The sequence below is a fragment of the Anser anser genome, assembly GCF_964211835.1.
Source record: "Anser anser genome assembly, chromosome: 3".
In the NCBI taxonomy this organism is placed as follows: domain Eukaryota; kingdom Metazoa; phylum Chordata; class Aves; order Anseriformes; family Anatidae; genus Anser; species Anser anser.
This window is the reverse complement of record NC_139722.1, coordinates 121,206,825-121,231,106: the sequence shown is the minus strand read 5'-3', so window position 1 is coordinate 121,231,106 and position 24,282 is coordinate 121,206,825. Positions and strand designations below refer to the sequence as shown.

General features: G+C 49.5%; 2 protein-coding genes and 1 long non-coding RNA gene across 26 annotated transcripts in view; 1 reads left to right on the top strand and 2 right to left on the bottom strand.

Annotated features, from left to right (window-relative positions):
* Positions 1-12,446, bottom strand: part of LOC310896639 (uncharacterized protein) — a gene marked incomplete at its 5' end in the record, with an annotated part of 31,625 nt that extends 19,179 nt beyond the window's left edge. Inside the window, one exon of one of the 3 annotated variants that reach the window (XR_014581688.1) lies at positions 980-10,035. Coding sequence is in view for 1 of the 3 variants with exons in the window: in XM_083829153.1 (XP_083685279.1) it covers positions 12,028-12,446 (419 nt within the window). Of the gene's footprint in view, positions 1-979; positions 10,036-12,027 lie in introns of those variants that run through there. The other 2 variants (XR_014581689.1, XM_083829153.1) reach the window with 2 other exon arrangements.
* Positions 12,447-13,853: 1,407 nt separating this feature from the next.
* On the top strand, positions 13,854-21,859 carry LOC310896641. Of its 14 annotated transcripts, XR_014581702.1 has the most exons (8): positions 13,866-13,970; positions 14,066-14,100; positions 14,210-14,307; positions 14,582-14,645; positions 15,120-15,212; positions 15,903-16,003; positions 16,108-16,238; positions 16,638-17,843. It is a non-coding gene; the product is annotated as an uncharacterized lncRNA (long non-coding RNA). The 14 variants fall into 14 exon arrangements; XR_014581691.1 differs by lacking the exons at positions 14,066-14,100; positions 14,210-14,307 and adding an exon at positions 18,439-21,859 and having other exon boundaries at positions 13,854-13,954; positions 16,638-16,744; XR_014581692.1 differs by lacking the exons at positions 14,066-14,100; positions 14,210-14,307 and adding an exon at positions 18,439-21,859 and having other exon boundaries at positions 13,854-13,954; positions 16,635-16,744.
* A 154-nt stretch (positions 21,860-22,013) lies between these two features.
* The window catches only part of MACROD2 (mono-ADP ribosylhydrolase 2), an 859,998-nt gene continuing 857,729 nt past the window's right edge, over positions 22,014-24,282 (bottom strand). For all 9 annotated transcript variants that reach the window (XM_083829142.1, XM_083829141.1, XM_083829148.1 and 6 more), the window contains 2 exons: positions 24,145-24,213; positions 22,014-22,274 (listed from right to left, as the gene is read on the bottom strand). In XM_083829142.1, coding sequence (XP_083685268.1) covers positions 24,152-24,213 — 62 coding nt within the window. In that variant the 3' untranslated portion in view covers positions 22,014-22,274; positions 24,145-24,151. The remainder of the gene's footprint in view (positions 22,275-24,144; positions 24,214-24,282) is intronic.

The following is a 24,282-nucleotide window of genomic DNA, read 5'->3' as shown; positions in this document are numbered from 1 at the left end:
TGTGCTGGAAGCCATGTCCTCCTTCATTTTGCCCTTGCGTCCCTATAATATAAATTCCCAGGTGGTCTAGCGTATGCTTTTTCCTGAAGCCATAATGGGAGGTGGCACTGCTTAAAGGCCATTGCCATCTCTCGTAAGACCTTTGCTGGTTCTTCTGCCATCTAGGCAACAGCGTATGGTTATGCCGCAGGGCTGCTTTGCCCAGCCCACAGGCCCACACTAGCCAAGCAGTTTGACTACATACCTTTGCTTACTCTGAAATTTCTTTTTCAGCCTAATTTAGACTGATGGCCCGAGTAACGAGCTTTCTCAGAAAGCTCTGAGAAGCTCTGGGAGCGATGTCAGCGTGAGGGGGAGAGAGCACAAAGAAGGTGCATACCACGGGCAATCTGAGAGCAAGAAGTGACAGGGCTCTGCCTCTTTATAATGAAGAAAATGTTAATTAAAATCCTGGTAAGCCTAGAAAGAGCCGTTTCCAAAATTAAGTACCTATTTTGTCATATAATAAGGGACATGAAGCAATATTTTGCAAAGCCTGTAGAGCTGTTTCAGCGCCTGCTTGCTGCATTTGCAACAGTCTCTTTTTGACAACCAATTCCTCTAATTCTTCCGTAAACGAGGGAGCTTTTTTGCCATTTTTTTTGCTGCTGCTGCTGCTGGGCTGCCATTACTTTCACGTATCCTGGGGTGAGGGAGACGATGGCTCAGGTTTGTCAGTGCAGCAGTGGCAGAGCCTAAGGTGGCCATGCTGCAGCCTATTTGTGCTCTGTAACGCTTCGGAGCCTCGTGCGCTGAATGAATCAAGCCAGAATAATAATGCCACATCTCGCAATTCATTCTCATCAGTTTTAATGAAGATAAAGGGGTTCACTTTATGAATCCACTTGGGCTTAACAAATTAAACATGCTGCTGAAAGGGTACATGTGCACAGAATATCTGTCCTTATAATGTTCATTTGGACGGACGAAGTTAACTAACCTTATTCCATATATTTTTGTTTGGCTCTTGCGGCCTCCAGAAGGCCTTGCAGCTCAGCACTCAGCTCCGATCTTGTTCCCTGCTCGTTAAACACGTTGTTCCATTTTCATTTTAGTGCCACGCCTGGTGATTTAGCAGCGGTTTGCGTTGAAAAAGCTACTTCATGTGTCCAAGGAAACCTCCCCTGTTTTCTGCAGCAGCTGCCGAATTGGTCCCGGCCACGGGCAGCTCTCCAGCTCATCCACGAAGCCTCATTTCTCAGCCCCATGTCTGCAGACCCACCATGAAAGTAACTTGCGGTTACTTTTGTTATAAAGAGCCAATCCAGTTGTCCTGAAAACACAAAACAATATATGCAAACATCAAAAAGGAGAGGGGAGAATACCGAGTCCAGAAAAAGGCGCTTTCCTGCCTGCTGTTGTGTTTTCCTTGCAGCTTCATTGCTGAGGAAAGATAAGCACAGTATGTGGTATTATCGGTCTCTCTGAACCTCGGTCAACTTGTACCAGCATCTGCCTGTTCAAAATATTCCATGCTTTGTTTTTGGTCACGGACTCACAGCAGTTGTTAGGAAGAATCCTGGTTTGGCAGATGGCCTTGGCCAGGAGGCAAAGAGGGAGGAGGAAGGAGAAGAGGCGCAGGCAGGGCATCAGCAAGAACACGAGCGTCCAGGTGTTTGGGCGATTTAGTGGGGCTGTCCGGCAGCACCAGTGCCTTTCTCCCTCAGGGTCAGGATCGTGCTCTGACACAGTTGTTCTTGTGGGGTGACGGCCCTGGGCGGTGTGTCCCCGGGGTGGCGGGGGGGTGTGTGGTCATTATGTGTTGTAGGGACTCACAGCTGTGGAAGACTTCTGTGGTCTTTTCTAGGGGCCGAGGCCAAGCACGCGCCGAGAGCGGTGGCACGGCACGAGCACAGGTGCCCCAGGTCTGCCTTCCCCAAACCACTTCACACGCTATCCACAGGGAGCGTACAACACTGATCAACTTCAAGTATCAAATCGGATTCAGCAGTGCTGACCCACCCCAACTTACACCCTTCATCCTCCGCCCGCAGAGCGCAGGCAGATTTGTGTGGCCACAGCACTGGAGGCAACAGTGTTAAAGACAGTAGATCATAAAGGAGCAACTCGACCAAAAGTTAAAGTACTTATTAGCCTAGCAGTTATTTAGCTCAGCGGTTTTCTTCGTGGAAGGAGGCAAAGATTTTGAGACCATTATTTAAGAAAACCTGTCTGCAACTTTTAAGCAGCAACGTTTGAGAAGAGACGATGGTGATTATTTCTGAAGTGTCTGTAATAATGATTTCCCACCAGTCATCCGCTTGTAAGGAAGAACAAAATGTTCATCCTTTATTGTCGCCACTCTTGTCTTTCCAGCGATAAAATGCCTTTTTTTTTTTTTTTTTTTGGTCTGGTGAAAAGCCTTCATCAGCAGGAATTCCTCATTAACCTGATAAGACAGCTGTCCCTTTGCTGAGCCATTTCAGATGTCCCCCCCAGCTTCTGAGACCGCGTCAGTCTCAAGCTCGTGCCACAGCATTTCATCTTGCAGGCAGCGCCATCCAATTTGGGAATCACACAATACGAAATAGCGAATCATAATAACAACAAAAAAACCTGAAGCCCCCCAAAAGCCCCAGGCGGCTGTGCCCGGTGGGGTTAATCGCAGAGCCTATCATCCTGGCCGATATTGTGCCTCCCTTTTCATTTCCCTTTGCCTGGCAACATCTCTGAAGGTACATCAGAAAATACGGCACGGCTGTTCGCATGCTGCGCTCCGGTTATCTTTGATTTGCTTAACCATCGTTGACCTTTTGATGCCTCGTAGCTGTGTCCAAATAGATTTTGCCTGGCGAACCGCTATGGGAAGGAGTCAGCACGTGCGGCCCCCTCCAATGTCTCCGAGCCGGGATGGAGGCACTGTTATTGCCCTCCGTGGGGTGATCGCGCATTAAAAACCCTCTTCCACCATCTCATTTATTACCTGAAATCGCATTGCACAGAAACATTAGAAGACCCAGCATCCTCCAAGATAGGCTCATTTTAATGATTAACCGAGGAACTGTTAAATTTTACTTCAGTGCTCCGCTGTCATTATGGAATTAGTATTAACGGCCATGTACCGCGAGAGCTGTAATGAGGCTGGCTGGAAGTGACAGTGCCAGGGAGCTGAAGTTCTATAAATATGAGCTTAGCATGTATCATTAAAATAAGGAAGAAAAAATAGGGAAAAAACCCTCAAGAGTCTCACTTTGTTGCCAAATTGCGCTCAGGTCCCTGGAATGCGAAGCGCAATAGCTTTATCTCCCCCCTTCTCCTCCTCCCTCTGTCTCTCCTGCTCTCTCTAGTTGCTTTTAATTAAACCTGGATAAAATTAGCGGACAGAAAATCAACACTTGTAAAAATGTCTCATTACAGAATGATGGCAGGATGGCATCCTGAAAGCTCCAGCAGCTTCTAGACCGGCCATAAAGCCTGCAGTGATTCCAGGCTTCTCCCGGTCCCCCTGCCCCGTGGACACTTTGGTGAAGGAGAGAGGCATGTAGGTAATAAACCCAAGGCTTTTGGCGTTGCCCCTTCCCCTCTCCCAGCCATGCATTGGCACCTTCGTTTACTACCAGTCGGTTTGTTTTGCTGCTGTCCTGATGCCCTCATTCCCTCTGGTCTGCTCGCTTTGCAGAAAATCAGCCCAAACTCACCACATTGCCCCGTGGACTTGGACCAGCTGCAGTCGTGCCCCTCGCTTAGGTGGCACTTCCCATAGCACACGAGATGCCAGCTCCCTTTGGTCTCCGTCGGCGCCACACTTTGTACCACTTTTCTGTGGCCCTTGACTTAATAGCTGTCTGCTTCCCACCGGCTCCCCACCCCCTTTCGAACACCTTCCTGACTGTATCCTTTGCTTCAAAGCATTTCAGTCCTCCAGTGAATAGCCTGGCACTCTTTGAAGATCTAAGCTCCCGCTTCATCACTTGTTTTGGCTGTTTTTGCTTTTCTGTCATGAGCATCTGATCCACCCACCGGAGCTTCCTATTCTCTGACAACCATTTATGCCTCATTATCTCCTTGATGGTTTCATTTTTCACTCTGTCTTCTCTACTTGATCTTCCCAATCTTTTCCAAACATTTGTTTTCAAAGTTATTTCAACTTTCTCCGTTTGTTTTCATGTGCTGATGTCTCACGTCCTTACAGCCCCTTCGGGACAATGCTCCCTTTGCCAGTCCTCCCTCCGCTCGTGGCTAGCCTGCCTCCTGGTACCTGATGTCCTGAGGAACTCCCAGCAGTGCCCGAGGCACCAGAGAGCAGAGCAAGTCACCCGCTGGGCAAATTAATCAGCTGGGAATGGTGTTTTCTTGGTCAGTCCCAGTCCTCTTCAGCCGAGAGGAAGAGCACTCTCTGAAAGGCAGAGGATCTGAAATAGAGGCTCCTCCAGTAAGAGGAGATATCGCAGGGCTTTTTTCTTCTCTCTCCAATTCCTTTCCCCTGCTAGATGCCTGCACGCAGTCCCTGTTGTTACTGTCAGGTTTTAACACCCTCAGGGGCTTGGCGTGCGAGCCTGCCCACCTCCTCTGCAGAATTTCTCTTTATCTCTTGTCCTGCAGGTTTGGGGTTATCTTAAATGCTGGAATTGTTTATCACTGACCTTGAACAGCAGCTCTTACACCATAAAAAGCCTGCCATTCCTTCCTGCAACCTCACTTAAATTTCATTTTTTTCCTTTGGCCGTAGAATAGTGCGAACACCTGCGCTGCCTACCCTGGAAGCATTTTCATTTAAGCCCTCTTCCTTCCGCAAGGCGCAGCCCGTGTCCTGATCAGTTGCCCACTGGAGATGCTTACGCCACGTGCTCTCTTTCCTAACCTCCCTCTCCAGCACGTCTCGCAACCACATCTGATCCTGTTTTAAGCTATTCTTTTCAGCAGAAAACATGGGATGGGACTTAAGCTCCAAAAGCTTGGTCAAGTTGTCTTTTGCCTCTCTTCTTTGCAGACAGCGAAGAGATCTCTGCGGCTTCGATAGTGCATGCTGAAGAAGACGTTTCCTGAGATGTCCCCAAGCTCGTAGGATACGCCACTGTGCATGCTTTAAAGCAGATTTCCAGAGATTTCCTTGGGTACCCCCCATTCACCGAGGCACCAAGGGGAGAGTTGGGGTGCTGGTCAAAACAAACTGTGAACAAACCACAGCTCCAAACGATGTACGCAGAATGCAGACATGTTAAGCGTAGAGGCCGTATCTGTGGGTGAGCTCAGCGAAATGAATCGTCTGAAGGGCTTTTCGTTGCCAGCAGTTACAAAACCAGCAAGAAAAAAGGAGAGAAAGTGACTTGTCTTCATAGCTCATCTCTAAAGAAGAAAACAATGCCAAAACAGTTAACCTGGTGGCTTCCAGCCTGACCTTAAACCTTTGGGCTACATCACATTGCACACAAGAAATTAATGTTAAAAAAAATGTTTGGTTGTTGTTGTTGTTGTTGTTTCTCTGACAGCTGGAAGCTATGATGTCCTCCTTCTTTAAAGTTACATCAGAAAGCAGCTGTTTACCATGCTGGGGATTTGCTTGGACCCAGCCACGGTGCAGGCACTGGTTTGCATTTGGTCGGCACAAGGTTTTGTCCCTTCTCCCTGGTTGTCCTCGTGCCAGCACAAGGCATTTGTGAACTTTTCTCTATATATCCTCCTCCTCATGTTCCTTGCTGTTAGAGGAATTTTTCTTGCACGGTAGCGTCTTGCTGCCATAATTTAAGCGGGCCTTTACATTTCTGTAGGCATTGCAAACTTTAAAACCAATCTCATGACAATCATTTATCTTAATAACCTGCTAACTTCATGGGGTATCGATCTGGTGCCGCATCCCCGTGAGGCCTCTTGCATGCGTATGTCCAAGCGGCGCCTCGCTCATCTCTTAAAATTGCGTTGGCGAGCTGGTGTAAAGGTGACACTGTTAAAATTGACTTAATAAAAACAAGATGAACTTTTAAATAAAGGAAACGAGAAGAAAGATAACACCATCCTACACTGTCAGGCCGCGCTCTTCCTTCTTGGGAACGTGGAGCATCTCAGTTTGCCCAAGTCTCCTACGCAGTTTGATGCACTGAGCTTGAGATAAGCTGCATTTTTTCATCTCTGTCCTCAAAGGCCAGTGCCTTTTCTTATTTTGGGGAGCGGGTGCAGTGATGGGTATTGGATACAGCTGAGCAGCTCTGCTTGCCTTCTGGCCCAGTAGCAGGGCTGTTTTATTTGATTTGTACCCTTTTCTGCCCGGCGGCATGGCGCTTTGCCTGTGGGTGCTTTGCTCCTTGTCCGAGGTGCACCTTGGCGCTCGTTAGTCTTTGAAGGGCTTCTCTGGCAAAGTGCGGCCATCCCCACGCCATCCCCACGCTGCACAGCTCCTCACCACTCTGCTTTCATCTCAGGTCAGCTTCTTCAACCTGCGTGCCTCCCTGAATAGAAGTGTAATAGGCAAGACCTTGAGGATAGGGGCTTACCAGGCCAAAGGGCTGGATTTTACCTTTGGAAGTTTCACTTGCTTGCGCCCTGTGCTCCCCAGCTTGCAATAATCATAACAGTTGATAAAACTTGGAGATCTGTTTTTCGTTCCTTACACCTACAGGTCTCGAAGGGCAGCATGCTTACTCCAGGGGCTCGCTGCAGTCCTTGGGAACTTCCCCCCCAACCCCCTCTTCCTGGTGTGATTTTGTTCCCCACTGCTCCCTGCCAGAAGCACTGTGGAATGTCCCGCAGTGGTGTCCCATGTGCAATTTTTCAAACTCAGTAAGCTGCCTGTATTATTTCCAGTGAAGTCCAAAAACATCAGAATTCTCTTTATAAGCCAATAAATCTGTATTTTAGAGAAGTTTTATTTTAGGACCCGATCTGAAGGGTTTTTTTTGAGTAGAAATGATGAAATGGTCTGCAGCAGGGAAATAAAGAAGCATGACTGTTTGGTAAGGATTACCAAAGCAGGCAATGGAAAAAGGTAGCAGGATAACCATAAAGGAAGGTCCGAGCTCTTAAAGCATGCGAGGAGCAGGAATGCAGTGTATCGCTGGGGCTCCTGGAGAGCAGAGTAGAGGAAGTTAGTGACAAATGAGCCCTGGGCAAATGATCAGCTGCCAAATGCAGGAGGGTCCTGGGAAGCAGCTGTACATCCCGTCAGACTCCAGAAATCCATGGATCTCCTACAGGACACCCAGCCTCACCGATGTCAGGGGTTGCTTTGTCTTCGGTGTCTTTACAGAGCCCAGATTTCTTCTTTGGACTTTGGGTGGCACATGCCTGAGGCAGGTACTTTCTTGGCCAAATTTTTATCCTCACAGACCTCAGTAACCCACCTGGACAGAAACCTCATGGCTTGCTCTTTAGTGGGTGTACACTGGCTTGTACCCGTTCTGTCTCCAAAGGACCTGTCAACTCAGACCGGCCCGAGGATGGAAGACAGCATTCCTAACAACAGCAGATAAGATTGGATCAATATAACGGAGGCATGCTGGATCACCAGGTAGGTAGTGTGATGCTTCAACAGCTTTCTGAAGAACCAGAGGAGACAAGCTCTGGATTGATGTTGTCATAATAAGGTATGTGGTGAGGTCTTTGGTGGTCAAGGGAGCCCATCCACTCAAAACTCCTGCTGGGGAAGGCTCCACAAGCCTTTCACTGACATTATCAATTAGGCAAGTTTCCTTGTGTGGCAGGTTATTACAGGTTGTCCAAATTCGGGCAGTTAGTGGAAGGATCAGCAGTAAAATGGGAATCCTTTTTGAAGGCCATCAAAACTAGGGCCTACTTCACGATATTGTAAATGTGAACATAATTTTTCTTACTGCTCCATATTTGTTAAGATGGGGTTTCCATAGATCTTTGTGGTGTCTTGCGTTTCAGCATGCTGATAGCTTCTCCTTTTCCTTGATGAAATATTTAGAAGGGTTTCTGAAGAACTCAAAACTTTGCTGGAACAAAGCTACGCATTCACGATGTTATCTCGGGGACCTTATCCAGAAGCACCAAGTCCAGAAGAGTCCGTCTGTTGCTTTTCAGATGCTCGGAAGTAGGCCTAGGAAGTCATGCAGGATGCCTGCCAGTGCATGACAAAGTGATCATTTCTTCTCTGCACAGACAACACATGCAAGAGCTTTCTTCCAAACCAAGCAAATGGATCCAACCCGTCTTTCCTGTAGGCTTCTTAAACGTATCTCGCTTGCACTGTGCTCTCGGTTAGCAGCGAGGGCATCTGGTCTCTTCACTCCCCGCCTCCCCAGCCGTCAGCTTTGCTCCCTGAAGACGCTCGCTGGTGTGAGCAGAAGGGCTCTTAAAGAGGGTCTCCCTGGGGAAGTGCCATCCCACCGCTTGGCCTCCTCGCCTCCTCATTCTGCCACAGGCTCCCGAGCCAGGCGGTTAAGGACCGGCTTTGGCTGCAAACACAGGGCCTGGAAGTTAATGGGAATTGAGAGCGCATCCAATTTGCACCAGAGGGAGCCTCTGTAATTCATTTTGTTGGAAAGCGGCATCCAATCAGCGGCACACATATGGTGTAAGCATTCGAGAAGTGCGCAGCCTGGCAAGCAGAGCTGGGCCACACTCATCCAAGCTAGCAGCAAAGAGACCGGCCCATCTGCGAGCAAAGTCCTTGGCCTGGGGGTTGTTCTCCCCTTACCTTTCTTCGTTGTTTCTTTGTTTGGTTTGGTTTTGCCTTTTTTTCCTTCCTCTCTCGTTGTCATGTTTTTTAAAGGAAGTAACAGCATTTCAGCAAGACGGTGCAGACAGCGTGATCGGATTTATAGCATTTCCACTATCTGCTTCTCATTAATATTGATTTTTTGTGTATTTCATCTCTGACAGCAAACATGACTCTTACCAAAAAAAATCCTCTTTTCCGTTCCCAGCTTTTCAAGAATGGGAGATACGTGCCCGACTCACTCCGAGCAAAGCTCACACCGCTCCCCTGCGCAGCTAATTGCTGTTATCTCAGCATTGCTTTGCTGCCTGCCACTCCTAAACAACGGCTGCAAGTTTCTCACTGGAGTCTGCAGACTGAGGAAATAATTTCTCGAGACAAAATTGTATTTACTAACTTAAATCCTAACATCCCGCTTATTTTGCTACACTTCACGTCTTTGTGTAGCACCGGGGCATTAGGACACGCTCTGTAACTCGCGATAATGCGATTCCAGATTCTGGGGAAAAGAGCTGGAGGAAAGTTCTGAATGGTGAGTGGTTTCTCGAAGCCAGGAGGTGATTTATTTCCTAGCAGCAATCCCACATGGTCAGGCCAAGGATCAGGCTCTCCTCCCCAGCAGATTAAAGCAACCGACCTAAGGATAGATACAAGCGTTTGGGTCCATATTTTTTTTTCCCATCTGCTCTCTGCAGATCCGACACAGTTTGTGGCACCAAGGAGATGCCTCTCCCTCCAGAAGCATGGGTGATAAAAGCTCTCCTGAAAGCCAAAAGTGGCCGTTCCTGCATGGCTGTTGCAGGCTTTGGAGGCGTGAGGGCCATGCCCGCATGGTACCACGTCGGGACCCACTTTGGGGGTCGTTGGTGGCATTGTCTGTCTGGCCTGGGCGGAGGCAGGAGTATCTGGAGAAGTATGAGGAGTCAGAGCATAGCTCCCAAGCAGGTAAAGCCTGCCGCATTGAAATGGAAACCGTCTGTTAGTGACTGTTTAAGAATCCTCTTTGTTTCCATGAAGGCGACTTGCTCATCCCAAACAAAACAGAAGAATCACAAGGCAACTGCAAGCAAGGGAGCCGCTCCTCAACTCACTCCATGAAACAAACAAACAAAACAAAACAAAAAAAAACACAAAACGCAAACCCAACAGCCTGCCCAAATGAGCCACATTGACCCAGGTCCCTTCGTGGGCCACCATGTGTCTGTAAGCTGGGGTGTCCTCCAGGGATGCTGTGTGCCCCTACTCTTCCCGGAGCGATGGGCTGTGTACCCTACAAAGCAGATTAACAGAAAACTAAATCTCGTATTGAGAGCTAATCTGCTGATTACAGCATATCTTTTCTTCCGCTATCAAAAAACACATTTACGCGACATTCATGCATCTGCGTGTGGCCCAGAAGTCATAGCTAAATTTGGCCTCCATGCTTCATCAAGCTGATTTAGCATTTTGTGCATTGCCAAACCTCCCCAAATCGGAAGGGGGAGAGAGGAGGTCTGGAGGAGTTGGGGAAATTCTGGCAGGAGCACGCGGCAGCTCGGCACCTTCTCTGGGGCTGGGCGGGTGAAGGGTTTTGGAAAGGCGGAGTAAAGTTATCCGTAGTCTCTGGGAAGCATTGCCCACGTTTGCTGCTTCGCTTGTGGCTTGGTGCTTGAAATGGAAAGATTGATTGGTTTCAGAACACGTCGCAATCGATACAGCACATTTGAATGAATATTGCAGCTTTCCACTTAATTAGATTTGACTCGGTTGTTCAGTATTTCAAATCAGTAAAAGGATCGTACCAGCGCCGTGATTCCCTAAGAACGGAAATATCACCTGATTTTCTGGTCTGTGCTTTGGTGGGTGCATAGGTCACCTCGTTTCTGCATTTGCTTACACTGTGTGATTGAGAGAATAACCTTTGGTGTTTTTGCAGCCTACGATGGAGCAGGAGTTGCCATTGAGCCAAGCTTGAACTGACAGCTGAGGCTGCAGCTGAAACCTTTATTTTTCTAACCGGGGCACAAAATGAGAACGAAGCAATGGCACAGAGCGTTGCGACTGCGTGCCGGTGCTCGAGCACCAGAGGTCAGCCCACCTTCACCAGGTCTGTGAGCTGGCTTTCGGCTAAAAAAGCTGCAGATGAGACGAATCCGCATGAAGTGCCATCAGCAGTGACCCGAGCATGCTGAGGAGCCTCATGCACGCGCCCCTCACACACCGCAGCACAGTTTGTTTCCCATCGGGAGGTTGCTTCGGTGGATGCCTGGCCATTAGCTGCCGATCCTGGGGAACCACTTCGAAACAGGACGTGTGGCTGTGGCTGAAGGAGTCTTTTGTACAAAGAACGATAGATGGATGTGCATGTTCTTAAGTGTACACACACATCTCCATGGGCACTGGAGAAGCTTAGAAATATGTGTAAGGTTTAGGCACCCCCAGAGCCCCCTCCAGCACCCCGAGATACCATGTGAAATGGTGGTGTCAGCTCTCTGGGCCAACAGCTTTAGCTGGGCCCCAGAGAAGAAATGGGAAGGGAAGGGGAAACGGGAAAGTCCAAAAGAAAAAAGAAAAAAAAAATCAGATTTTGCCCCTTTTGGTCTTGTTTTAATTGCTGACATTTCAAAATACGAAACACTCCAATTACCTCTCAGCGGCACGTTGGAGGTTTCGAGTGGCTCCTGTTGGTATTTAAATATGCATTAGGGTGGTGGGGGATCTAATTAGGGGACGGCTGATTGCAGCGATGCCGTCCCAAGAAGCGGCAATCTCTGGGAGAGCAGAACGGTCTGGGTAAAGTGGAGACAGAAGCTCGGTGCCAGAAAAGGGGTGCCATCATCATCTCCCGAGAAGAAAGAGATGAAATGAGATCCTCCCACGTCTCAAAATGGGATTCTTTCACCCGCGGACTCTTAGGACCGGATCTGAGTGCGATGAGCGGCAGAGATGGGCAATGATGGGACCGTGGGGACTTCCAAGTCTTTCAAGCATCGTAACAGCTTGAAAATCCTATGAAGCTGTGAATGCTTTATCTTTTCTTTTCCTTGTGGCCAATTTGCACTTCCAACCAGCCTTTGCTAATAGCTTGTTTTTTTACGCTTGTCCTCTTCAGCCCTTCTTTTTCTGCCTCTCCGTTCCCCTCCCCAAGCCCTCTCCCCTGCCTGTTTCATCCACCTCTGCGTCCCCTGCCACATGCAGGGGCAGGGAGGAGTGAACGGGGCTCCTCTTAAGGGTACGGGTCACCCCAGTGGGATGGGACATCTCGCGCTGGCCCTCCAGGGACCGCTGTGCGAGGGGCTGGTTTCCCAGGTCCATGGACACCAAGGCTGTAGGAAATCACACAGGGTCAAATGAAGTTAAATTTCACGTAGCCCCAGCCCTCAAGGTCCACTCACCTTTCCCAAGCCCCCTGAGGAGCTGCCAGTGACAAACATGAGGCATCGAAGCACTGAGAAACCCCGCTCTGTTGGGAGGGCCTGAGCTTCTGGTGTATCCATGGCTGTATAACAACAGCTGCTGAGAGAGCAACAGAAATTGGGAAGAAATTTTCATGCCCAGAGCAGGCAGATAAATCGAGAAAGGGCACCTGACATTGTGAGGGAAGGACTCGGCAAAGCAGCCTGTTCTGCATGCAGCTCCTCCAGTGTTCAGTGAAAGCTTCCCAAAACCAACTCCCAGAGGAGTTTTCCCCACTCCATGGCCACCATCCCACACCAGGTGGAAACAAGGTCTGACCTCGCGGCGGTGGGACCCATATCAACGTGATGTTGATGTCCACTCGGCTCCTCAGGAGCCTTTCATGAGTGCCAGGCATAAGTGGTGGATATGGCTGTGGAAGTGGGACAAACTCCGGCTCTTGCTGTCTGCTGCCCCGGGGGGATCTGAGGGCTGCTTGGGGGCACCCGACCTCCAAACCCCCTGCACCTCGCCAGAGGAGGCACAGCGCCCTGGGCTCCGGTGACACAGCAAAGGGATAGAGGCAGGAAATGAGGGACCCATGCGCTCCAAGGACACAGGCGTTTCATAAATTAATAGACAAATTAAAACAATCAAGCTACATTTCCTATCAGCTGCTGGCAGTAATGAAGTTTGATGCTAATGAAATCGGGCACCCCACTTTTTGTCTGGTTTCCTTTTTCCCCTCCCTGGCAGGGAAGCTGTGGGAAGGCACCAAGAGGGAAGCAGGGCTGAGTTAAACCCGTGCTCGGCTCACCTTCATGGTGCTGAGCGTCCCCTCAGTGCGCAGGGTGAGTTTTGTGTTGTGTGGTTTTGCAGGTTTTTTGGGAAGGTTTTAAATCAAGTTTTTTGTCATGGTGCTACCTGCCTCACCCCGACGCAGCTCAAACGTTGTAAACCAAGGAGCGCATCCTCCATGTCTGGTGCGAATTTGGGAAAACTGGGGGAAAAGTAGGCGTGTCTGGCCAGGGTGAGTGCCACATGGCAGCACCAGGCAGGGCCAGGAGCTCGACCAAGGTATCTGAAGTCAGTGGCGGATGGACGCCAGCAGAGGCGGGAGCCAGGGGGACATGTCCGCCTGCCGTTGTTAATCTCTGCTCCAGCAGGCCCACTCAAGGAAAGCTGTAATTATTTTAATCTCTTTTTTCCCCTTCCCGCTTCCCTGCTTCACAAATGCACTTGGTTTTCTAAGTCCGCAGAGGCAATTTTTATGGCAAAGAACATGCTTTTTTTTTTTTTTTGATTATTTGAGCTACATGTCCAGTGATACACTAGCCAGGGAACAGGGTTTTCTCCTTCTTCATCTTTTTTTTTTTTTTTTTTTTTTTTTTTTTTTTTTAACTTATGAAAAACCGAATCAACCCTTACTGAACGACACCACGGGGCCGTTACGGATAAATGGGGTCTGGCCTGTGACCAGGGCAGGTCCACTCCAGCTGCAATCACAAAGGTCAGGCCCGCATGAGGGCCGTGCCCTGGGGCAGACCAGGCATTGCCAGCAGCGTGCAGTCCCCCTGTGGCTGCCGTAAGGTGACAAGCTGCCTCCAGGGTAAAAATAAAAATAAATAAATAAAAATTAATCTGGAGAGCTGGTGCCAGGATGTAGGAAGCCCCGCAGGTGCCTGCCGTTCCCCCAACGAGGTTGCCCTAGGCTGGGCTGATTGCGTCCAGGCAGACACACATGGGGGAGATTTGGGACCAGCAGCCTCCACAGCTCTGGCAGCAATAAAGAGGGCCAGGCTGAAAGCAGGGCTGGAGAGGTTAGGGAGGGGGTAGTGGGGGCTTCCTTGTGTTCACTGCAACTGGGGGCTGAGGAGGTGCTGCTCTGCAGCCACATCCCTGTGCTCAGAAGTGGACCAAGAGGTGGTGAGGAGCTGTGATGGTGTGTCTGCTGCTGACCTGGATGAGTTGTAGCTGTCTGCTTCTGAAGTGCTTGTGGGCTTTGGGTGTTAATGATATCTTGCTTTCCTTCAACAGGAAGCATTGATGTGTGCAGAGGCTCTCAGCAGTTTGTAGGTGCTTTAGGTTTCTAGTAAAACTTTTAAAATAAAGATTCTTGAACCCCTTCCTTAGAGAACTTGGTATTTCTAAGACCATCTGAATCTGTCTGTTCTCTCAAAGCCAGGGAAGAACAGGTGACCAGAGCTGAGTTGCTGGTGCACTTTGAGGCTGTACTGGTTGAGGATATGGAGCAGTGCTGCTTTATCCAGGGGCTGGAGGTGAGGGCTCTCAGCTAGAGCAGGGGGGAGGTGCTGGATGAGCAGCTAGGGGAGAGACCTGGCTGTTGGCATCCTCACCTCGTGCTGGCTGGTAGGGCAGAGCGGTGCTCAGGGGAGCCCTGGGGGAGTAAGCAGGCTGAGTAGTGATTGCCTCTGGAGTTGGCTTGGAGAGCAATTCTGGTGGGATTTGGCTCTTCAGGGGGTCAAAAACCCTCCTGGACATGGTTGGAGGTTGTCTGTCCTGCTGCCTGACCTGTTTGGTTTTCATCAGCAGATCTGGCGCTGTATTGGCAGTGGTTCCTTGGAAGCACCCATTCAATGCTTACTGTGGTTTACTGGTGAGGACTTTTTTTTTTTTTTTAATGGGCTGTCCAGCTCTGTAGGATACGATTAAAGCCAAGACACAAGCACTTTTTTCTGCAGCCTTGGGGGTTGTGCCAACAGCACAAACCCCACTATGAATGTGGCCAGAAATGGCTGCCACACCTGAACCATCTAACAAAGGGGTCACAGACCTGCTGGCTGATGAAAGCCACTCATGAGCAGAAGCTGCTCTGGCTGAAGGAGCTCAGCCTGAAGGTTGCCATGGGACAGACAGACCCTAAAGAGACCAGGTCAAATACTAGGCTACAGAACCTGCACCCCCCCCCCCCCCCCCCCAAAGGAGGGGGGTGTACACTATGTGCTACAGGATAAGTGACCTCAAAACGAGCCCTTCTCTAGTTCATCTATTTTAGCATCCCTTGCTGTTCATTTATAGTAATATTTTTGGTTTTTGTCTGTTTGTGCTGCTTATCCTTGTGTGTGGCCAGCATCTGGATGGAGAGCTGCTCTTCCTGCCATGGCACTGCTGACTTGTGTGGGGGACAAAGGCTGGCATCTGTGGTGGAGTTGAGGGCTGCAGGGTTTGTATCTATCTGTTCTTTGTTCCTTCCCCTTGTGTCTCCTATGATGCTTGCCACTTATAAGATGCCACACTCTGAGGAAAAGGTGCTTTGTGGTCTCATCATGGTGGGCCCTGTACCCCAATGGGTGGCTTGGGGCTGGCTGGCCTCCAGCAGCCCAGGTTCCTCTGCAGCTTTCCTGGGTCATTTTGTGTGCTTCTTGCAGGTGGAAGGCCCTGTTGTGCTCAGCTGTTGGACCCCCATGTCTGCCTGTAACACTTGTAAATTTGCTGAGGTCCTGCTCCTGTGCTTTCCTCTGCACTTGTACGTCTGTGGGGAGGCAGCTCAGCCTCCTCCCTCAGGGAGCAGCCTGCCCTGGCTCACTGCAAGCATTGGGGTCATGTCAGCCTGCACTGGGCCTGCCGTAGGCAGCTCCCCTCTTCACTAGGCTCCCTTGATGCTTGCATTGAGGTTGAATTATCTTCCCCAAACTTTGTGGCCTGAGCTGCTCTCGATGTGGGCCATGGGCGATGGTGTCTTCTAGCAAGCCTGCCCCATAGAAGGCCCTTATGTCCTCTCCCTCTGTTGGGGCTGCACATCACTGCGTACCCTGACTTTCCAAGGCCTTGCATTAAGGGGTGAGTTCTCATTTGGTTTGTTCAATGGCTGTGCCACTGCCACTTTGATGGTGTTCTTTTTGTGGCTTTTCAGAACAAGCAGATGCTCCTCATCTCTTTTTGTGTGGTTCCTGTATATGAAGTGCTCTTCAGGGACACTCAGGAAGGAGGCCTCCTTTTTGGGGTGTCTGCCAGGTAGGTCTATAAACAGCCTCTGCCCTGCCTTCTAAGGGGCAAGTTTTCAAGTGAAATGAGGGACCTTTTGCAAAAATAACTTGAGCTATGTCATCACATCATAGTTGCTCAGTGCGGAGGACCAGTTCAGTGCCTCTTGTGGCGTGTCCCTGAGAGCAGGAGGAGCCATGGGCAATGATAGCTTCCTCAACAAATGCACCAGCAATTCACCTCTGGACTACTTTCTCCAGCCATGGTGAGACTAAAGCAGCAGGAACTATCTTTCACCTTTTTTAGCTGATAGTTAGTCAAAAGCACTCTTTTTTTTTTTTTTAATTTCCTTGGAGTTGTGCTACTACTCATGCTGCTGTGCACCTCTGAGGCTGGCTCCCTGGGTTATCATGCCCCTGTCACGTTCCCACTACCTCCTCCCCTTCCCAGGCATGAATGGGGTCCACAAAAAAGGTGCTCTCTGCCTCAGATTTGTGGCAGAAGAAGAGGAAACAAGGATGTAGCACTGCCAGGCAACTTCATCCTTATCCTAGGCTTTGTCATAGCTGCCATGTAAAGCAGGAGATAGCTGCCATAGTTGTTTTTGTTGTTGGCTTTCATGAATAAATGAAACTCTACTTTTGTCTTCTCCATGTGGCAGTAGGTTTGACTGGAAACAACCAAACTGAAATGCCCCACATTGTCAAGATGTCATCTGAATGCAGCAACTGCAGTTTTAATGGCACAGAGCAGCGTAGCCAGTTGGAGGCGGTAGGTGCTGCTGCTTTGTTTTCCTTTTTCTCTAACCCTGTAAGTCAAAGGTGGGTTGGGGTGAGGGAGAAAAGCTCAAATCCACAGTATTTGGGACCTCAGAGCAAAGGTGGGAGGTGGGAGTTGATCCTGCAGCTCTGGCCTCAGCTGGGTGTAAGCAGGTGGGATGGGATGGGGTCAAAGCAGTGCTGTGAGGTGTCGGGATGGCTTTGACAAGATGACAAAGCAGTGCAGGTGTAGGATGGTAAGGGCTGGCCTGCTGTGGAAAGCATCCCCATGCCCCTTGCAGGCCCCACAGAGCGGCCAAGCAGGGCCGTGGGGGGCGGGTCTCCCCACAGCAGAGGGGTTCGGGGAAGCATCCAGGGCAAAGAAGGAGCTGGGATCTCTGAACGGTGCCCTTCAAAAAAAACAGTATGTGTGAAATAAAGCCTTGCTTTTCCTTTAGCAGGAGTCTGTTCTGATGGGGTACCAAGTTCTTCGTGCAAAGAAAGGGGTTCAGTACCTGCTGCAGCTCTGGGCAGCAAGGCAGAGCAGAGAAGGGGGAGGGATGTTGTTAGAGGGCTGTGCCCAGCTGGGACTGTAGGTATTGTGCCAAAGCTCAGATGTGACAAAAGGCTGTATTTGTATACTCTGTGAAATACAATGGGTAATGATGCAAATAAAGCATAATTTCAACCCACAGGAAATAAAGAAGTACTGAAGACTGGGGTGTTGGTTGTTCTTGGTTTCGTGGTGTATTTATGTATGGTTCCTATTCAGATTTTGGGCTCCTATTCAAGTTTTATTTTCAGTATTATATACAGTCCTAATATTAGAGCAGGTAATGTGGGGCACAGCACTTAACTGTTTGAGAAGGTAGCACCCTAGGGTCAAGTACACGTAAGACACAAGACAGGGGTTTCCAAGCCAGCTCCCTGTGAAGCTGACCACATTAGGCTGGAAACTGGTAGGTGAGGAAGTAGCCAGAGGGTGAGAGCGTGGGCTGAGCACAGGGCTGAACAAGGGGATGTCAGAGTGCTACAGGCTATAACCAGGAAGAGGCTGCAGGTACTGACTTAGTACTACTTCAGCGTAAGTGCTGAGGCAACACCAGGGCCCGGCCCTGCCGTGCCCTTCCATTCCCTGCACTCGAAGTCCTTCCTCCCTTTGAACGCACCTACTCCCCCTGCAGACGACAGAAGGTTTCTCTCTCTCTCCACCACAAGTGCACCTTCCCCCTCTGCTCATCTCACGCACCCTCATGAGCACCCACCCTAGCACTGGGGGATGTCAGGGAGCAGAGGGGTAGGCCTGGCTCCAACCCTCCCTATAGACCCCAAGTTACACATTTCTTTATTTATTTTTACAAATTAGCTCTGATTTAGTGATAGGCTCAACCTGACAGCCTTTTCTTCCTCTTTGGGCTGAAGAGAGTCCATTCTTACCTTTCTTACCTCCAAAAATCCCTGTGACATTTCCAGTTCTGCTGAGAGCTGGCCGTCACATCACTGTACGCACGCTTGCAGTCACGCATCCAACCTGACGGGCACTGAGCGGCCACCATGCCATCAGCCAAGTCAGGAGGGAGCAAATGCACAAGCACCAGAGCCTTGTCTTGAGAATGCGTTGTGGTTTTTTTTTTTTTTTTTTCATTACCTTTCTGCTTTAACAAACATCATAATATGAAGGCGCCGATTCTCACCATTTTCCAACAGATGGCTCAGACACAAGGAGCAGTGACAGACCCGGAAAGGAATGAATTTGGCACATAAAGGAGAGGCTGACAGAAGAGGCACGCGTCCATTAGCCTACATAGCTGTTATGCCACCTATTTGAAGACACTTTCCAAGCAAAAGTCTACATTTCTTTGCATTTCTTCACATTTTGTGATCAAGAACATCACTTTTCCTTTTCTTTTCCCTTTTTTCTCTACAAAGTTTCCCTTGTAACACCAATGTCAGTGTAACGCAAGTCCTGGATGATTTATATGATCAAAACCCCTGTTCCCCATGGAAATAGATCCAACATCCTCTGCTCCATTTGTCACTTTAAAAGCAAAGTGTGCGTGTGCTGCAGATAGACAAATATCTTCTGTATGCTTATTTTTTTGAGTACATAAAGTGGGACAGGGTTAATTCACAAAGGGCTTTTCCAGCCCCCTGCAGAAAGACTTGCAATTTGCTTCAGCAAATGCATGAGCCATCATTTCAGACAGCCTCTTGGACATCTTTGGAATTCAGCGTGAAAGGAAACGTTTCACCAGCCCCTCGTGGCGGGGACTGGCGCTGTCAGACACAGGAGCTACAGCAGTAAAGCGGAGGCCGATGCTCAGTACACTGATGGCTGCACCGAAGGGCTTCCGTTCTTTTCATGTCATCTACTGGGGGCCAAGGTCTAGCTTCTGACTGAGATGTGTGCCAACAATCGCAGTGGAGTGCTTCTGCCTCCAAAATTCTCTCCAAATTTCTTCTCCAAAACCCGCTTCCTGTGCTACACCTCCAGCAACATCAGCAGAGACCGCGTTGGTGGGCACAGGGCCGGCACAGCCAGCTGAAGGACTCAACCCACTCCATGACTAGTAAGACAACAAGAAGCCCAAGAAAACAGAAAATCCACCTGAGGAAAGGCATATTCCTATCCGAAAATTGTCCAGCAACAATTTAGTTGACGCCCGTGTTTCCTTCCTCAGCACTTCTTACAGTCACTGCTGCATCTTCCGGAAAGCCTTTCACAACTTCAAAGAGTCGCTGCTGTTCGAGAGCCAAGGCTCCATGATAACTGCGTGGCATTGCTGTCAGGGGTTCTACAGAGCATGGCATACATGAAGCTTTTTTTGTAGTTCTTGCCTTTTCTTTACACAGGTCACTCTTTGCAAAGGGTTGGAGGAGCCTCATCTCCAAAGGACTGCACCTCGATGGCTCGCCTCCCGCAGGGCTCTTCCTTCGGCTTCCTTGCCAAATCCGAGGCCACTGCCTGCCTGAGGGATGTGCAGTAGCTCTTTCGAGGCCAGTTTACCCGGGCGGAGGACCCAGCTATCTAGGTCATTCTCGATGTTTTGGAGCGCCTTGAGTATGAGCTAGCCAAGTCCATTCCCTGCCCTACGGAGGTGGCTCCCTCTTGTTCCGAACTCAAGGGAGCCCTTCGCTCCTGGTCTTTTGTCGGACACCCGAGACAAAGGGAACCGAAAGGAGGGACACCTCACGTGTTCATTCCTCTTCCTCCAAGATACTGATCTGCTCCTCCACCTTCTGCTCTGACAGACTGCTCAAATCCAAATTTTCCAGTACAGAAAACCCACTGGCAGATACGGGACGAGCAAACGTGGATACACTCTCTGCAGAGACACTGGATGTGGAACTGGGATCAGCTGGAAATGAGGTGAAGGAATGGCAGAAGAAAATTCACGTCCTGAAAGATGCATCTTTGCACCTGGCAAGCAAACAGGTATGCGAAAGAACACCGTCAGAGATGCTTCAAAGGGAACACAGAGTCTGAAGCATGGGGCCAGAGGGTAGGCACCTAACATGTCCAGGAAAAACAGCGATAGGATGAAACCAAGACATACGCTTACATCAGCTCCTTTTTTTCTTCTAAAGCCCATCTGTCGGTCTTAAGTTCCCACCAATCTCCAGAACTGAACGATGAAGCAGCTCCTCGAGATCTTCTCAGATGCGACCGTTGTCTGGGGTAAAAGGCCGTGGGAGCCATACCCTGTGTGAGGATTCTGCTGCAAAAGGCCCCGCAAAAAAAGCATGCTTGCGGGAGCTGCAAGCGAGGTGAAAGAGGTGGTGTTTGAGGGGCCACGCTCTCACCAGGAAATCAGGGGCTTTTGTTGGTTTCTTTTATAATCTGTGCTAGTCTTTATGCCCTTCTGAATCCACCCGCAGCAGACGGCAGCCATCAAATGCTGTAGCTGATGTTCTCTACCTTAGAGCCACATTTTGCTCCCTGTTCTGCCAGCAGAGATCTCTTTACCACAGCTCCTATAGCTGTTGGAGGTTGTAGGTCACAGGAGGATGGTGATCTTTCCATGTCTTGGAAAACGTTGTGCCTTGGCTTCTGGTAGTCATTAAGTACTTGGGGGCTGGTGTCTAAGAAGTGGAGGGGAGAAAGGGAACACCACGATGCTTTTGATTAACATGATCCAATTATTCTCGGAGGCATTTTAAAATATGCTTCATAGCACATTACAGCCCAGACACAGGCTGTGTGCTCTTCCATCGTTCCATCGTGCATTTTGTCCATCCATTCCATTGATGGTGTACTTGAGAGCATGACGCAAAACCCTTTTGTTCCTTTTCTACAAATTTCCACGCAGCATTCGCTAGCAAAACAATTGACATAGGGGGGAGATGTTCTTATCCAAATAACTTCTATTTGCCTTTTTTTTATTATTATTATTATTTTGTTTTTAAAGAAAGGCATGCATACGCAGTACAAAATATAACAAGGGCTCATGCAAGGTATGTGTGAAGCTGTTAAAGCCAGATGCCCTATCTAACGATGTTCTGAATGCAGAATACCTGTTCTCCTCCCTCACTCACAGGCTCTGGGAAAGATCTGTTGCCTACCCCTACCCAAAGACGGTACTTACAGGCTGTGGATTTGGAGGAGTGCAGACCTACCTGGGAAGCAGTCAGGTGCTGACTGTTCGAGCCCCGCACGTTATTCGTGTGTGAGAACCACAGAAGGGCCAGCCGTGTAGTAGCTGGTCATGGTTTAGCGTTATCGCACCAGAGAGACCTCCTCTAGGCCGACAAACAGCAGGTCTGGGGAAATCCCGAGGCTTTGGGGCAACAAGACAGTAGAGTTCATGTGCGAACTCAGCGCCAGGCACGCACTCTGCATCTGGCCAGCGCCTCTTGTAGTGGCCGGGGTTTGGAGCCACCAACTGCTCAGCATGGGCAAAAGATGCCAGGAGCTGCTGATTGGGAAGCCTGGAGGTGGGCAATGCACAGGGCTGTCCCTGTCGGTATTTGCCAGATTTTGGAGCGGCCCGTCTTTCCGATCCCTAGCACGAGGAGGGTTCTTTTTTTATCAGTGCCTGGGGATGATCGTGCTTTGCAGCAGTCTGTGTTCTCAAAGCAAATCTCCAGTTGTATCCTAAGGATTGGTTTAATAAAGGGGGTGGAGGGGTGGGGCTGGGCAGAAATAAACACACAACACCACCTGCAGAGGGTATCATGAGCAGGACGGAAGGTAAAGATGCTAGAAAAGAACTGGGCCTGGAGACAGGCCAACGAAACGACGGAGGGGGAAAAGAGACCCAATACGACACAGGGACTCGTTGTTCAGAAGAAACTGTTGTAATTGCAGGGATAGTTGCAAAACAGCGTTAGACCTGGGAAGTTGTGTGTCTTTCCAGCAGGTTTACAGAACAAAACGCGATGAAGGACAAAGAGAAATTAAAGCAAAGAGTCACTTCCCCAAAGCTCCCTCCCTCCCAACCCGCGGAGCACCTCCGCTTGCTCTTTTCTGCCAAGGACGATGCCGTAGGGTGTCGGCACCTGCCCTTCGGGTTTTGTCTGCTCTCTCATCTCCTGCATCCTTCCTGTTCATTGCAGCAGACAACAGAGAAAGAAAGAAAAAAGGCATCAGTTAGCAAGGCTGCACGGGACCCACATCTCATCTTTCTAGCGCGGCGGCCTAACTTTCCGCTATCCACCATGTGCAGAGAGCACATGCGCATCACCCAGTATATACATGTATGTAACTTCTATGGTTCCCTCTGCAGCATCTCTCATTGGCACAGCTCCTCTCTCTCTTGCCGAGGGAGACCCAGCCAGCTTGGTGGCTGTTTTGGCAGTTCCGTGACCTACGGTCTGTAGCCTGCATCTATTCCATGAACTGCCAGAATATGTTCCCTCCCTCACTCGCAGCATATCGCACCAGCTTGCTGGCTGGGCTCGACTAACCTTCTGAATCCTGTGCCAGAGCTCAGTCCTGGCACTACTCAGGGAACTGGGGCCTCCTGCTGCCATCCACATTTATTCCCTTGTCAGTTCAAGGCAATAATTTGCCTCCACGAGGGATGAGGCAGAAAGCGTCGGTGAGGCCTTTCTTTGGTCCGCACGAGCCATTGCCCGTCTGCTGTTTCCTGCCTGTTTCGAGATGGGAACCTGCCTGTTTTTCTTGGGCTGTGTGCAAAGCAACTTTTCCTGCACCAAACTATCCTTTCTTTATTTTCCTCTCCCCTGCTTCCTCATCGCCAGGTCTCTAACAGAAATCAACAGATACTTTTTTCTTAAGTCAATGCAAGGGTATTACCCTTTCAATGCATTTTTAACGGTGAGGATTTCATTGGTTTCTTGTCCTTCTCCCTAACAGACCATGCAAACAGAGGCTCAGGAAGGGGGAAGGAAGAGCTGCAGAAGCTGTATTTTAATTGCGAGGGCGCCTTCTCGCTTCGCCTCTGAACGTTTTCACTGCGACCTCATCGGCTGTATTTCTCGCTCCGGCGGTACGGCAGCACGCTGTCAAAACGCTGACAAGGACAACGGGGTAGGCTCGCTAATAGGGCCTTCTATTTTAAATCTCACTGAGACAGCTGCCACTGTTGCAAAGCTTCTATATCAGGTCCTGAGCTACGCGAAATCCTATTCCGAGCATAAATAACACAACTCATTGTATACGATATCGGCAGCTTGCCGTTGCCCCGCACTGAGGGAGGGTTGCATATGAACGCTTGGAAATTCTACTTCTGAGAGGGAAATCGCAACTGCTTCTGGTAGTTGAGGGTGCACCCGGGACTTCTGTCTCCCTACCTCACAGCTCTTTTTTACCTAAGGGCGAGGCCATTTACACCCATGACAAATCTCACGGCGGTGATAACCGCTGTAGCATGCTCTTGTGCTAGCACCCACCATCATTCAGTGTGTAAAACAGTAGAGCTTCAAGAATCTGCATGGCTCCAGAGAACAGCTCGCTGCCTTGGCCTCGTTTTTACAGCAGCATAGCTACAAGTGACGTGAGGCATCGCAGAGCTGAGGGCAATAAAGCCTTCATGTTGTGAACCTGTTCTTCCCAGAACACAGACCATACGCAACTGAACTCTGTACCAACCAGTATAGGCTACCTGTCCTTTTCCTAAGCGATGCCAACAACCATTCGCTTGCTTACTCTTCTGTTGCTTATCTCAGTGCTGTCCCACCTTCTGACAATCTAAGACCAGGCACTGTCAAAATCCATTACCGCTGCAGAATGCTACTATGATATCTACTTGACAAATCCAACCTACTAGTTATTTTTATCCTTTTGCGCACGAGAAGCCCTGTGAGCCAAATTCTTTCCTTTGGAGTACCATCTTCCTTTTTATTTTTCTTTCTGGTGAACTCTAACTTAAATTGAGGTCATTTCCTGAGCAAGTGTTCAAGTAGAACTGGAATGGAAAGCTGGGGGGAAAACAGCCGTAAACATCTTACCTGTTGGTTACGCTTCTGGCGCGCTTTCTGTGGGATCCTTCTTGCTCTCACCTTGGCTATTCATTTCAGCTGAAAACAAAACAGGACAGTTGTCACATGCTAGCCACCATACTCATTCAGTTTATCCCATTGAGTAAT